Here is a 16,174-nt window from a genome sequence, read left to right on the forward strand (position 1 = left end):
GGATCATTCCCATTCTACTGATGAGGTGAGATAACTTGCCCAAGGTCGCATGGTGAAGTTGCTGTTGAAATCTGTCTTCTGACTCCCTCTGTCTTCATCTGAGGAAAGACTTGTGAGGCTTCTGAAGAGGCTGCTCTCCATCCTGCTGTGTTCTATCAGTGACACTTTGTGCACACAGGAGATCCTAAGACACATACCCTAGGCCCTCAGAGCCAGCAGTGACTTCTTTAAAATCAGTTCTGGCAGTGCTGAGTGTCCATGGAAAAGAGCTCTTATTCAGAGCAGCCCTTCCTGTCTGCAGGGCTATGCAAGTAATTAAATCACTTCAGCAACAAGGTCAAGGGGACAGGTAAGTGTTAAAGACTGTGTTTCAGTCCTGACTGCCTCTTATGCATGACCTCAGGAATGCCACTTCACCTCTCTGAGTCTGGTTTCCTCACCTATAAAAGCGAAGGACAGCTCTGACTCCACAAGGTGCTGTGTGAGGGTTACCTGAAGTCGAGGGTTACATGAAGCCTTTGCATAGTACCTGGCATAACGTCAGTCTTCTGGGAGTGGTAGGACTAGCCTGCATTCTTGGTTTGCAGATTGGAAGAGGAAACCCAGGCCCAAAGAAGCAAACAAACAATAGCTCACCCAGTCTTCTCTGTTTATTCTTCTCACTACACCATGCTGCTTCGCAGGCTGGTTTGACAAACATTTCCCCGCAATTAGATGCATCATGACCAACGGAGGAAAGAAAATTTTCATAGGGCATTTAAAAAGCTCAGGGAACAAACAGATCAGTGCAAATCAGTATAAGGCTGACACCTGAAAATGACTCTGGAGAGGTGAGGAAGTGGAGCAGAAGAAGGAGGGGCTGGTTCAGGGAACAGGATTTAATATGTCAGTGAAGATCCTGCCTCTCTCTGTAACAAGATGCCTAAAGAAGAATAGTGGTGCTTCCAGCCAGCTCCCTCTTGTTTTGGGAACAACAGTCATTTCTCAGAAAACTCACTTGCAAAGGCAGCCCTTCCAAAAGCATGAGAGCTTTAGTTTGGACAAATGATTTAAACTCACTTTTGCTGGAGAGGAAATGAATTTAAACTAGGACACGCAGAGAAGCAACAAAGAGTGCTAAAGAAGCAACTGAAAAGGTAGTCAAAGATCTGGCTTAGGGATTAGAAGCACTGGCTTTCTAGACTATGGACAAGTGTCCATTCAACAATTATCCAGTCTGGCAGGGAGCAGGTATTTTTCTGTGTGTATCTGGATCTAACTAACATTTATCCAATGTCTGTTGCGTGCCAGGTACTGAGCAAAAACCTTCTTCCTATGAATTTCATTTAATGCCATTAAGGCCAAGAAGGTGGCATAACCAACTTCCTTTTTCAGCTGAGGAAACAGGAGCAGAGTGAATAACTAACTGGCTGGGATTTGTCCTAGGTCCCCTGAACTCCAAGCACAGTGCTAGCTCCACTAGACCAAGCTGCCTTGTCTCTGGGCTTAAGAAAAGCCTGCATAGGAGCTGAAGGTCCAGAGGTTGCACGCTTATCTTATGCGCACGTACTTGGACCTCCCTACCACACAGCTGCCAGTGACCGTAAGAAGGGGCTTCTTTTCCTTCCAAGCCAGGTCCAGAATTCAATATCATTTTTCTAGCTTAGATTATCTTAAAAAATGCCACAACAGGGGATACAAATTTTAACATTTTATTGATTTAGGGGCCAAACAAGGCAGCATTTGGTCAGTTAAGAAAGGCACCTCATTGAAAATAATACATCACAGTGCTGTTGAGTGATCCCAGTCACAGGATTTGATAATGGAAAGGACAATCTTTGGATGACATAGCTTAGGACACTTGCTCATTTATTTAAAAGAGTCCCTTCACACACTGCAGATAAAAGAAGGCAAGAGCATAGGATTGTGGCATGTGCTACGTAGCTGTGAGAGGTTACTCATGAGAATAGGTAGCCTAGTAAATCAGTGGTAAGTCAGGGGAAGGGAATCAGCCTCCCTTTCCATTCCATTCCCTTCCCCCTCCCCTTGATTCCAGTATGCTTGATTTGTTGAGCCACCATCCCTATGAATACACCTTACATCTCTTTCAAATGTGGAGACAGTTTTTTGATCTTACAGTGTGTGGAACCAGGGTCAGTAATCAAAGCCTCCCTGTTGCAAGCTATAGACACACAGGACAACAATTTGATTTCCTGTACTCTTGGTCTGGAACCCATGGGGTTCTGAGATAAAAGCTGAGGTCTTAGTGCACTGGCTTTAAAAAATATTTTCACCAGTCCAGAGTAAATGAAAACCCGATTCCTTAGAAATAATACTGTATCTCTCTATTTCTACCCCCTCCCTCCAAGCATGGTATTTTTTAAAAAATTAATTTTTCCCTTACACTTTAAAAACTCCCACCTATGTATAAAAGAAACTGCCACACTACAATAACACTGCTGTTGTTCCAACTATTCCTTTGAGCCCCTCACCAGCCCTCCCTCACCATCCTCACCCTGACCACCCTTCCCTTCTGCCCAGCACCTAAGAGCAGGGATCACGCCGCAGGGTGATGAGCAGTGGTGTAGTCTCGCCTGGCGTTCTGATACTAGGCTGAAATAGAGAGGAAACAAAAGAGAACAAAATGGGTTTTTAAAAACCAAGTACATATCAAAGGAGGCTGGCATGTAAGCCCCAGCAACCAAATGCATTAAACACTGGACATTTCTCTGACAGGTAAAAGCAGAACCTGCTGAGGCTAAGACTCTGGAATTAAACGAAGCAAAAACAGAATTCTAACCATTCTGAGAAGGGTATATGCATTCCCTATGAATCTTCTAGTTCTCATGGGCAGCCCAAATATTACTTGCACATATTGTATGCACACATGAATCTATGTGGATGGATGACAAATATTTGGGCAAGGATCATGCACATTCAATTAGCAAACATTCAGGGACCTCAACTTTGAGGCCAAGTGCTTACAATTGTCCCTAGTTCAAGGGGAGCTGATTCCAAGATTCATGATGCCACTGTCACCCAGAGAAGGATCCCAGGCCAGGCACACATCGCTGACAGTTTTTGTTTCACTCCTCTTCCTTGCCCATTCCCAGAAGTCATGTGCTTCCCAGAAACACACAAAGCCAGACTGAGTTTCCATTAAGAGTGGGTGGAGTTAGTTTAGAGCCAGGAAGACAAGGCAGGACAGAGGCAGCAGACACTCACTTGGACCAGGCAAAGAGGGAAGCAAGGTGGCCACGTACTCGTGCCCAGTTGCCATGTGGACGGCAGATAAGACCTCTGGTAGTCTCACAGATGGCAGGAGAGCTCAGGTCAGAAGGAGGCTGGGCACTTTAGAGTCCACTAAATCGAGTCAGCAGCAGATTATGCTGAGGCAGGCGACATTATTTACTGGATCTGCCACTGACTTTCTAATGGTTTTTCCAGAGGCTGCTGTTTTTGTGGTCCTTCACAGTAGTCTGTTACTTCATCTGTTTGCCACAAATCAAACCAGAGACCAAAAGACATAGCAGGGAACTTAGAAAATGCTCAATGGTTGGGAAGCTAAGGTTATGAATAAAAGCTGGTTACTGTCACAGGTGGTCTTATTTCTGCGTGATCTTTTCTTGGGGGAAGTCCATGGCTATAGCCATCATAAAATTAGGGGTAAAGGGTTGGATCTAGAAGGGAGAGGGTTTGGGCTTAAAAAGAACATATCTGATTTCAGTTTTATGTCCTGGAGAGAGACTGGGTTTGAGTAAATACTGATCAAAATAAATCCAAGAATAGATCACACACTGTTTTGTCGACACTTGGAAACAGGCAAACATTAAAAATAAAAGCAAATAAACCTACCCTGGTCTCTCTTTGGGGAAGTAGATTTGACTGCTCTCAGATGCTCAGCCTCCATGTTCAGAAGACAATCTGAATTCAAAAGGACCTTTCACCTGGTTTAATTCTCTGGCAACAATTCAGTTTTCAAACCCAATTCCCAAATAATCGCGACTTTTCAGCATCATAATGCAGATCACAAAAATATTCCAATTTGGCCTGGCTCTTTTTATGACGATACCCTCTCCCAGTAATTTCTATAACCTGCAACGTAAGCGCCTTTTTCCTTCCACCTAGGGGGAAAAAATTAATGATCCCTGTTCACATGTTGACTCGTGGGTTTTCATTATGGGTTAGAAAACAAATGGAATTCTCTGTCCATAACGTACCATCAGGAACTGAGACCCTGCCTGACTTCACATGATCCTGGACTTCTAATAAGCTGCTGGAAATGGAAGAAATACTATGAGGTTTTGGAATTGTGGCCCCTGGAAGATTACCTGGGTTAGTTTATTTTGGTCAAAAAATAAAATCAAAAGTATGGTTAAAGTAAACAGCTGGGCCGGGTGTGGTGGCTCACATCTGTGATCCTGGCACTTTGGGAGGCCAAGGTGGGTGGATTGCTTAAGCCCAGGAGTTCAAGACCAGCCTGGGCAACTTGGCAAAACCCTGTCTCTGCAAAAAGTACAAAAATTAGCCAAGTGTTATGGCGTGCACCTGTAGTCCCAGCTGCTCAGGAGACTGAGGTGGGAGAATTGCTTGAGCCCCAGGAGGCAGAGGTTGCTGTGAACCAAGATTACGCCACTGCACTCCAGCCTGGGTGGCAGAGTGAAACCCTGTCTCAAAACAACAACAAAAAACAAGTAAACAGCTGGTAAAGCAACCTAGCCTAAAACTTAGAAAATAGGAGAGTGAACACATATGTACACACATACACACAACACACATACATACAGATGAGATGACAGTAGCACACACGCCAAAGATAAATCAAGCAAGTGCTTTTTTAATCAATACATCAAATGATATTTTTGCTAGCCTGAGGAAGCTTCTCTTTGCCTGGCCTATCATTCCCACCCATTCCCTCACAGAGATAGGAAGAAATTTCTTCTTGGACCCAACGTTAGATAAACATAACCAAGTCTTTACATGTGGCTTTGGAGAAGGCTGCTAGGATGCTTGCGAACACGACATCAGGGGTCTGGGATGCATCGATAGCAGAGTGGATCCCCCGTTTCCTGTAGTACTCTATGAGTGGGGTGGTTTGAGTGTGGTAAGCTTGCAGGCGGATTTTCAAGGCCTTCTCATTATCATCTGATCGACGAATCAAGGGTTCCCCAGTGATCTGAGAATAGGAAGGAGAGCAATGAAAGGCTGGGACTGTTAGCAAGGTTTTCTTATTCCACGCCAGATGCAGATTTGAGATGGGATCATTCTGCCCAGGATGCTGTCTGTTCCCAAAGCCCATCAGAGGCAAAGACAGGCAATCCAGACCCTCTCCAATGAAGAACCTTGCTACTCCCAGGAGCAGAGCAGCTGGTGAACAGAAGTCAGAGAGTTTGTCAGAAACACCAACTGTGAGGAAAGGGGCTCATGAGGGGAAGATAGGCAATGACTTTCTCATCTTTGTGCTCAGGTGATCCAGCTTCCAAGATAAACACTTCTAGGGTCAAAAGTAAGGAAGTCAAAGGCCCCTAAGACCAGGAGAATACATCAAAATCAAAGATACATTAGCAGTTGTAATCTTAGTTGCTTAAATATTTAGCATATGTACTAGAGTGTCACCCATCAACATTTTAAAAGTGGCAAGTAAAATGAGAAAGAACTTTGAATGGTAGAATTAGCAGCTTTGCAAAATGTGACTATGTTGCCATAACGGCTGTGGAACCTGTATTTATAGAACCTGGATGACCTAATGACCTGGGTTTTGTTTCATAGGACGAAACTAAACCCAGGAAATTCTTACTGTTGTCTGCATGCTTTAAAACAGACCATATAGACTCTTTATGGCAAATGGTGCAGTGACTATGTATGAAACCCCAGGACACAGTACAGCCACAGTAACTATAAAAAGAGAATATTTTTCTGGAGGACTGGTCATCAAACTTCTCTTCAGTGCCACACTCTTCCCACTCTCCAATTCTAGGCTTTTAAGAAACCTTCTCCTGGCCGGGCGCGGTGGCTCAAGCCTGTAATCCCAGCACTTTGGGAGGCCGAGACGGGCGGATCACGAGGTCAGGAGATCGAGACCATCCTGGCTAATACGGTGAAACCCCGTCTCTACTAAAAAATACAAAAAACCAGCCGGGCGACGAGGCGGGCACCTGTAGTCCCAGCTACTCGGGAGGCTGAGACAGGAGAATGGCGTCAACCCGGGAGGCGGAGCTTGCAGTGAGCTGAGAGCCGGCCACTGCACTCCAGCCTGGGCGGCAGAGCAAGACTCCGTCTCAAAAAAAAAAAAAAAAAAAAAAAAAAGAAACCTTCTCCTGATTAGCTGATCACTTAGGTGGCCATGATGCCAGAAAGGGGCTGCCTTGACAGAAGACAGGTACAATCTGGGCACTGCAAAAAGCTGGCACCACTGGTAGCAACCTTGAGGCCAAGCAATAAACCACCTGAGGAGACACTGAACAGATCTGACACAGGCCATGATTTACTTGATAGTGTTATTTTTCATGACTAAGTTAGTAATATTGGTAGAAATAAAAGGAAGATGGAAAGAATAAAGGAAAAAGAAAACAGTGAAGAAAGGGGAAGGAAAGAAAAGGACATTTTTTGTCTGAGTTTACATACGTCATCTTTCATGGGCTCTTTTGGAGGGTTGAACTCCTCATGGTAGGAACGGCCACTCTTGGGGTGAATCAGCCTGAAAGACAGCAAATGAATATGAGTTAGGTTAACTGACAGTACATGCCTGCACTCCACTCTAAGGGGCTCCGGAATGACAAGAAGAGACAGGGACCCTGGATGCAAGGACCCAGCACCCAGCAGAAAATCCAGCTAAATAACTGGGCTTTCAGGAGAGCTTATGCCAGTGGCAGAGTATATTTTCTATTTTGACCAAATCTTATCATGAGTATCTGGTTGAAGAGCAAACGGGCTGGCCTAACTACCTAATTCAGGACTTGAGAGAAGGAACTCTGGTGCTGGTCTCACACAGCTATCTATTCTATTCACCCATTTACGCGACAAACATTAGTAAGTATCCCATTCAAGCCTTAAGCTGAATTCAGAGGCTACAAAGCAATGAGTAATGATCCCTGTTCACAAGTAGTGCTTAGTGGGAGAGACAAATGTGGAAATAAATAACAAACGTGATAATCCTTTAACAGATTTGTACAAAGTGCTATGGGGGACAGAGGACAAATAAATGAACTCTATTTCCTAACCTAGTTTGGTTACAAAACCAGGAAGGTACTAACAGGAAAAATAATTCCCATGGATGCAAACACTGCCAGATAATGCAACACATCTCTTCGATCACACAGATAAAAGACAGGCTAACCCTGATGACTTGAATTTTGGTTGGTACTTGAGACCAATCCCATTTTGAGAACTTGGAGAGTGGGGTTTCTTTCATTTACCAAAAGTGGTATTTGTGAATGGCAAAATAGCAGTGTGTGGGAGTCATATTTGTTGCAGCCTGGCTCCTAACCCTAACCCAGGGTTAGCAATATTCAAGTCATCAGGAAAAATGACTTATTAAACAAGTTATGGAATATAGAGCTCAACAAAAGGCATTTATTTGGCGCTGAATGTATAGCAGGTAGCTGCATCTCTGCTGAGTCCCCACAGGCAACAAGCCCATGTTCCTGACTGGGAATGGCCACACCACAGGAGCCTAGAAACCTAAGGAAAGGAGGCAGGCCAAGCTCTGTTCAGCAGCCAGGCCTTGCTTCAGTTCTGTGGTTTCTCAATTCTCTGTCAACCAAGTGTTTGTTTGCTTATTTAACTAATGGTTGCTCTTCTCATGAAGGTCTATTAGACTAGAGCTCCCTAATATTTTTCACCATTTGGCAGGCATAGCAATATTTGGGCTGGGCCCAGCAGCTTATGCCTGTGATGCCAACACTTTGGGAGGCCAAGGTGGGCAGATTACCTGAGGTCAGGAGTTCGAGACCAGTCTGACCAACATGGTGAAAGTCCGTTTCTACTAAAAATATGAAAAATTTAGCAGGGTGGCAGGCACCTGTAATCCCAGCTACTTGGGAGGCTGAGGCAGGAGGATCGCTTGAACCTGGGGGTGGAGGTGGCAGTGAACTGAGATCACACCATTGCACTCCAGCCTGAGTGACAGAGCAAGACTCTGTCTCAAAAAAATAAAATAAATAAATAAATAAAAAATCTATTCAATTCTATTTAGGTTATTGAAGTAACACCTCTGTAAAATGTGCTACTTTCTTTTTTGTTAATCACAGCATATTTTGGGGGAGAAGATGGTCCATTTATGGCATAAAGTGGCACTGGATTATGGGCAGGAGGGAGGTGACAGTAGAGAAAATAAGCTATACAGTCATCCCTTGGTATCCATGGGGGGATTGTTCCAGGAGCCCCCTCTGTGGATACCAAAATCCACAGATGCTCAAGTCCCTGATATAAAATGGTACAGCATTTCCATATAACCTATGCATATCCTCCTGTGTACTTTATTTATTTTATTTCTATTTTATTTTTGAGACAGACTCTTGCTCTGTCACCCAGGCTGGAGTACAGTGGTGTAGTCTCCACTCACTGCAAGTTTCGCCTCCCGGGTTCACGCCATTCTCCTGCCTCAGCCTCCCAAGTAGCTGAGACTACAGGCGCCCACCACCAAGCCTGGCTAATTTTTTGTATATTTAGTAGAGATGGGGTTTCACCATGTTAGCTAGGCTGGTCTCGAACTCCTGACCTCGTGATCTACCCACCTCGGCCTACGAAAGTGTTAGGATTACAGGCGTGAGCCACCACGCCCAGTCTAATTTTTTTATTTTTTGTAGAGATGAGGTCTCATCATGTTGCCCACGCTGGTTGTCCTGCATACTTTAAATCATCTCTAGATTATTTATACCTAATACAATGTAAATGCCATGTAAATAATTGCTATACTGCATTTTAAAACTTGTATTATTTTTTATTTTCTTCAGCTTTCCCACGTTAGATTTATTGGTGGTTGTGTTCTGAATTTTTTTTTTTTTTGAGACGGAGTCTCACTGTCGCCCAGGCTGGAGTGCAGTGGCGCCATCTCAGCTCACTGCAAGCTCCACCTCCCAGGTTCATGCCATTCTCATGCCTCAGCCTCCTGAGTAGCTGGGACTACAGGCACCTGGCACCACGCCCACCTAAATTTTTGTATTTTTAGTAGAGACAGGATTTCACCATGTTAGCCAGGATGGTCTCGATCTCCTGACCTCGTGATCCACCCACCTTGGCCTCCCAAAATGCTGGGATTACAGGCGTGAGCCACCGCGCCTAGTCTGGTTCTGAATATTTTTAATTCACAAATGCTTGAATCCATGGATACAGAAGGCCAACTGGACAATGGAGAAAAGGTTCCTGTGACTGCAGTCATGTACTGTGAGGTTGCACCTTCCAGTATTTGAGTGCCTGGAAGGATTCCTCTGATGCATTCATTCAGAAATGGCATCCACTGGGAGACCCAGGGAGAGGAAAGAGCAGGCTGCTGGGCTCAGCAGCAGCAACTTTGGGAAGGGGTAGGGGCATGAGATGTGGACCAGGGTATTTTTTTTACCTTCTAGAGAGCACAGGGCACATAGCAGCCAGGCTGCAACAAATATGACTCCCACACACTGCTGTTTTGCCATTCACAAATACCACTTTTGGTAAATGAAAGAAACCCCACTCTCCAAGTTCTCAAAATGGGATTGGTCTCAAGTACCAACCAAAATAGCTCCATGAGCCACTGAGTCTGGCTCGGAGGTACCATCAGGGCTAGGAATCTACAATCACTGCTACTATGAGTATGATACTTTATTTTTATTTTTTTTTGAGATAGAGTTTTGCTCTGTCACCCAGGCTGGAGTCCAATGGCCTAATCACGGCTCAGTGTAGCCTCGACCTCCCTAGCTCAAGCAATCCTCCCACCTCAGGCTCCCAAGTAGTTGGGACCACCAACACAGGTGCATACCACCATACTTGGCTAATTTTTTTTGCTTTATAGTAGAGACGAGGTCTTGCTATGTTGCTCAAGCTGGTCTCAAACTCCTGGCCTCAAGTAATCCTCCTGTTTAGGCCCCCCCCAAATGCTGTGATCATGGCCATGAACCACTGTACCCAACATGCAGTGTGACACTTTAAACACCTGTTTTCTCATCCACAAAATTGGGATGGTACCAGGTATTAAGATAATACCAGAGAGCCAACTGGTAGGATAATTAGGATATGAGAGAGACAATATAGAATAAGTTTAAAAACAAAAACAAAAACAAAAAAACAACCACCAACTATTCATATTCAAGAAACAGAACAATGACTCAAAATTACTAGAAGTGAGGTCAGAACTAATTCAGAAGATTGTTACAATGGGGTCCGTATCATCTCAGACTTGAAAAAGATCCTGTGTGAGGTCTGGGGTTCATTCCCCAGCATCTCCAAACAGCTAACATCTGCGTCCAACCTGAGTAACAGAATGAGACTCTGTCTCAAAACTAACAAACAACAACAACAACAACAAAAAACAAACAAACAAAAAAACAAGATCTGTATTAAACTGACTAACTCCTGCCTCATTTTCTTCTAACCATCAACATGTTTGACTAGGAGGCAGAAAGCAGGCTTCCAGGGCTAACCCTGCCACTCATCTGCTGGGTAAACTTGGAAAAACACCTTCAGCAGTGACATGCTCTGTAAGGAAGGAGGTCCTTCTCTCTGTGAGGGAGGAAGTTACAGTAACTACCTACTTCCAAATGGAGGGACTGAGTCTTCTCTCTTTCACCCTTTATAGCAATCCTGCTGTTTGTTCTTCAGAATTTCTGTTCTCTCCCACCCAACCTCAGTTAGAAACCTCCATCACATCATGTGATCATAAACAGGCTCCTAGATGGTATCCCTATCTGTTTATCCTTGTCCCAATTTACCTTGCACACCAGGACCAAGCTAATGTTCTTAGAATACTGTTTTTGCCACAACACCCAGTGGCTCGAGAATATCTCATGAGTCCTGAACTCCATCAAGTCTACCCTCTTTGGTTTGGCAGATATCCCCAGTAAAGCTCTTCTCAACAGCATTCCTTCTACCATCCTGCCCCCAAGGCCACTGGGCAGACACATCTGCTACTAGCCTCAGCGAAAGCCCAACCTATATTCATTCTGGCTTCTACTCCCTTCTGGGAAAGTCTCACTGAAATACTCTTCATCCAGGAAGAGTTTGATGTTATCTCTATCCCAGGCAGCCTTTCCTCCCTGTCCCCAGGCTTTCTTCTTGGACTTCCTACTGCACTAAACAGCCAAAGTTTCATATACGACTCTCTGAGGTCAGAGATGGGCATCACTATATGGTTATCCTAGAGCCTCTTGTGGTCCTCTGCTCCCAGGGTCTAGTCCTGTGCTATGCAGGAAGCAGGTACTCATGAAGCTGGGCCCATAGAATCAAAGGTCCCCAGTGTCACCTGGTTCTGCTAATATGTGCTTGGTGCCTCAGAGACCCCAGGCCTGGTGATGTCTTTACTGTTAACCCTACTGCTTCTTGACCGACATCAACTTTGTCTACTCTGTGCCCAGTAGGGATACAAAGAAACAGAAGTTCCTGCATTAAAGGAGCCTATGGAATAGCCAGAGACATGTAACCTGGACATTTGAAAAGAAAATGAATACAAAGTAGAGCCCACTGTATTTCATATTGCTTTCCAGGATAATAGTGCTAACCCTGTACTGTCTATTCACATGTTTGTCTCTGTCCTTGAAGGTGTGGACTATAAACACATGGAGAAGACATTCAACCTCATTAGGAAATCAAAGTAATAACGTCTGAAATAAGAAAACATTTTTTCCCTAATCCAAAAATTTACATGCATTATGATGGCCATAGTATCATTTTAACAGTGGCTAACTGGAAGAAACACAAATATACAACAATAAGGAAATAAGTAAACAATGTTTTGCCTACTGTGAAATATCACACAGCAATTAAAACTAATGGTCATGGATGTCTAGTTCAAGATGGTGGGCTGACCACTTTCCTGAGACACCATTAAAATGACAAAGACATAAAAAAGCTACAGCCCACGATAAAGAGGGGAATGGAGGGTCCATTTGCAGTTGAAAGCTTCTGACATACTTCTGGAAGGCACAAAGCAGACTGCAGTGATTAGTGAAATAGGGTAAAGAAAACCGTAGCCTAAAGCAGTGTTGGTCTGTCAGAACAAACGAATCCAGAAGCAGAGGCATTTCTGTGTTCAATGCTATTATAGAGAAACAAACATGTTAAAACACACACACACACACACACACACACACAAAGTGGCTGTACTATAAGCAAATTCTTCCTCCATTTTCTAAACTTTGTACAGATGGTTATATGGTTTTTATAATTAATAAAAAGCCAGCAAAGTATGGCAACTCCAGCTGAAATCAGATTTAAGGAGCACTAAAATGGAGGAGATACACATGTAAAGAAATTAACATTTCTTAAGCACCTAATATAGGCAAAGCTTTGAACTATGCATTTTATATTACCTAACACATGCAATAGCTCCTCAAAGCAGGTGTTATCAACCCCCTTCTACATAGGAGGAAACAGCCTCAGACAGGTTAAGAAATGTGCCTAGGGTCACAGTTAAAAAGTGACAAGAGGCGGGGTGCAGTGGCTCACGCCTGTAATCCCAGCACTTTGGGAGGCCAAGGCGGGTGGATCTCTTAAGGTCAGAAGTTTTGAGACCAGCACAGCCAACATGGTGAAGCCCTGTCTCTACTAAAAATACAAAAATTAGTCGGGCATGGTGGCGCATGCCTGTAGTCCCAGTTACTTGGGAGGCTGAGACAGGAGAATTACTTGAACCCGGGAGGCAGAGGTTGCAGTGAGCCAAGATTGCGCCACTGCACTCCAGCCTGGGTGACAGAGTGAGAGTCTGTCTCAAAAAAAAGAGAAAAAAAAAAGCGAAAAGAGCCGGGAGCAGTGGCTCACGCTTGTAATCCTAGCACTTTGGGAGGCCAAGACAGGCGCATCACTTGAGGTCAGTTCAAAACCAGCCAGGCCAACATGGTGAAACTCTGGCTCTACTAAAAATACAAAAAAATTAGCCAGCCCTGGTGGCAGACACCTGTAATCCCAGCTACTTGGGAGGTTGAGGTAGGAGAATTGCTTGAACCCAGGAGGTGGAGGTTGCAGTGAGCCGAGATAGCGCCACTGAACTCCAGCCTGGGAGACAGAGTGAGACTCCGTCTAAAAAAAAAAAAAAATGACAAGAATGAGATGCTATTTGACTTCAAATTCCTTGCTCTTCTTTCCATATCCCAATCCCATCTCACCACTTCAGTGGATGTCACCAAATAAAATCAATCCGTGTTGAAATGGCACTAAGCTTCATGGCTGGGATTAAACACGAGCAATTCTCAGAGTTTGACAAAGCTCTGAGAAGCATGAAAAGGGACCTTCAAGGGACAAATACCTTCCTGTGATTCTTCGGATCAGCAGAGAGTCTGGGATGCTGAATTCAATCACAGAGTCAAGCCTCTCTTTCCGCTTCTCCATGAGGTCATCGAGCTGTAAAACAATGTGTGGCCCACCTAAGCTACCAGAGCTTGGTCAGACTCATCTCCTTCAAAGGAATTAAGAGAAGACAAAGGGCAAGAGTGTACTCTCATACAGAAGTAATATAAAAACTAAGCTACCCACCATTTCTGCCTGCCTCACAGTCCGAGGGAAGCCATCCAGAAGAAAACCATTTTTGCACAAGGGGGTCTCCAAATTCTTCTCAATGAGTTCCACTACCATTTCATCACTCACCTGGAAGTTAGGAACAAAATAGCCTTGGGTTTAAATCCATTACCTAGGTGACTGACATTAGCCGAACTCCATAGCCAAAAGTTTGTGTATATAACCTTATTACTAAACAGCAAGTTTTCTTGAACCCAAAGAAGCAAAAATAAGAGCAAATGTGAAATGGCTCCATTTGGAAGATCCAGTTTCACGATTTTATCTCTGTGGTTGCCAAATGCACATTCTCGTCTCTCGAAATTCCCCTGTATCCCAAAAAATCTGGGTGAGGGAAGACAGATTCCATTACTTGTTACCTCACCAGGAGAGCTTTGTATCTCAGGTCCTGAAGGCCCCTCCTGCCACTAGAGTCCAGAGTCCAAACTGTCAGATAACAGTTAATCAGCAATCAGTGATCCTCAACGCACAAGAAATGTGAGGACAAATGGCTGAGAGACCACCTGAGAGAGTGCCAGGAGAGAATGGGGTTGACCAAAACACAGGCATCAGCTTTCCCTGTTTCACAGCTGTCATTAGGCTAATAGTAACGAGACTGATGTATGTACTTGGTTACACATCTGGACCATCCTGGACATGAGGAAAAACAGAAGTTCACTGAATTGGCAAGATTGGGTCAGAACCAAGGAACTAAGGAGCCAAGCCAACACTCTTCCCTCACTTTTTTTTTTTTTTTGAGACAGTCTCATTCTGTTGCCCAGGCTGGAGTACAGTGGAACAATATCCCCTCACTGCAACCTCCGCCTTCCAGGTTCAGATGATTCACGTGCCTCAGCCTCCCAAGCAGCAGGGACTACAGGTGTGCAGGACCATGCCCAGCTAGTTTTTTGTATTTTTAATAGAGATGGGGTTTCATCATGTTGGCCAGGCTGGTCTCGAACTCCTGACCTCAAGTGATCTGCTTGCCTCAGTCTCCCAAAGTGTTAGGATTACAGGAGTGAGCCACTGCATCCAGCCCAAAGCCAACATACTTCTGAGTCTCTCTAAAACCCCCAATGAGGACCTCTCCCAGTTTTTACAAACTGGTTTTTCTTTTCTTTTTTTTTGAGATGGAGTGTCGCTCTGTCACCCAGGCTGGAGTGCAGTGGCACGATCTTGGCTCACTGCAAGCTCTGCCTCCCGGGCTCACTCCGTTCTCCTGCCTCAGCCTCCCGAGTAGCTGGGATTACAGGCGCCTGCCACCACGCCCGGCTAATATTTTTGTATTTTTAGTAGAGACAGTGCTTCACCGTGTTAGCCAGGATGGTCTTGATCTCTTGACCTCGTGATCCACCCGCCTCGGCCTCCCAAAGTGCTGGGATTACAGGCGTGAGCCACTGCGCCCGGCAGAAACTAGTTTTTCTCTTGGGCTGTTATAGAAAGAAAAGTCTCCAGCCTGTAGTGAAGCCTGCCCATCTTGGCAGCTAATGGTCTTATTTATTGGTGCTAACTGTGAACTTGGGGACAAAGTACATGCTCTGCAACTAAGTGAAGGTTGGAGATAAGCAATTTCATTGCCACATCTCAATTTTTTCTTAGTACAGAGTCTTCTGTCAAGACTCAAAGTCCAAAATATCTAGCTTTCTGGTTTGACTCAGAGATTCAGTTCCATGAAGGGAAAACTAGAGAAATGGGCAGGCAGGTGGGCAGGCAGAGGTATCATTTGATACGGCTACAAAATCTCAAAGCCTAACAGAAGGTAACTTGAGGATTAAAGCAAAGCCCAGTTCCTTCCCCAACTAACATTCTAAGATAAAAAAAGACCAGAAGACCGAGCACAAAATGACATCTGAAGGTGATTCTCAGAGGCCAAGTTCCAGAATAACTCAGTTATAATTAATCCAGAGATCTTCTTTGATTAGTGCCAGAAAATAATAGATTGCATTTGTCCAATCAGGTCAACTGGCCTAAAGAAAGAGAAAATGTGGCTGGGCATGGCAGCTCACACCTGTAATCCCAGCACTTTCAGAGGCTGGGGCAGGAGGACTGCTCCCGGGTTAAGCTCAGTTTAAAACCAGTGTGGGCAACACAGTAAGACCCCGTCTCTACAACAACAACAAAAAGTAGCAGGGCATGGTGGTGTGTGCCTGTAGTTATAGCTACTCATCAGGCTGAAGTAGGAGGATCACTTGAGCCCAGGAGGTCGAGGTTGTAGTGAGCCATGATTGCGCCACTGCATACCAGCCTGGGTCTCAGAAAAAAAAGAGAGAAAATGCAATTATGGTCCCCAAATAGTCACAACTGCGAAGGAATTGCTTTGGTACAGAAACAGAACAAAGAGCCACAAGGCAGGTTAAAAAACACTTCTGTGACTTCCTAAATCCTCTCTTGAATACATCTCTGAGTTCTGGCCTAGGACAGCAGTTTCATTTCTGGCTCTAAAATTTGGGTATATAACAAAATACATCAGCACAGAAAAACTTCAAGAATACTACGAATGAGGGCCATAAATTCAGAA

At 44.5% G+C, this 16,174-nt stretch overlaps 1 protein-coding gene across 6 annotated transcripts in view; it reads right to left on the reverse strand.

Moving 5' to 3' along the window:
* Positions 1 to 635: 635 nt before the first annotated feature.
* The window catches only part of AK2 (adenylate kinase 2), a 29,382-nt gene continuing 13,843 nt past the window's right edge, over positions 636 to 16,174 (reverse strand). For 2 of the 6 annotated variants that reach the window (XM_010354285.2, XM_030942705.1), the window contains 5 exons: positions 13,639 to 13,749; positions 13,412 to 13,506; positions 6,604 to 6,676; positions 4,960 to 5,155; positions 638 to 2,592 (listed from right to left, as the gene is read on the reverse strand). In XM_010354285.2, coding sequence (XP_010352587.1) covers positions 2,588 to 2,592; positions 4,960 to 5,155; positions 6,604 to 6,676; positions 13,412 to 13,506; positions 13,639 to 13,749 — 480 coding nt within the window. In that variant the 3' untranslated portion in view covers positions 638 to 2,587. Of the gene's footprint in view, positions 5,156 to 6,603; positions 6,677 to 13,411; positions 13,507 to 13,638; positions 13,750 to 16,174 lie in introns of all 6 variants that reach the window. The other 4 variants (XM_010354279.2, XR_004060446.1, XM_010354301.2 and 1 more) reach the window with 4 other exon arrangements.

The sequence above is a fragment of the Rhinopithecus roxellana genome, chromosome 12 (assembly GCF_007565055.1).
Source record: "Rhinopithecus roxellana isolate Shanxi Qingling chromosome 12, ASM756505v1, whole genome shotgun sequence".
In the NCBI taxonomy this organism is placed as follows: domain Eukaryota; kingdom Metazoa; phylum Chordata; class Mammalia; order Primates; family Cercopithecidae; genus Rhinopithecus; species Rhinopithecus roxellana.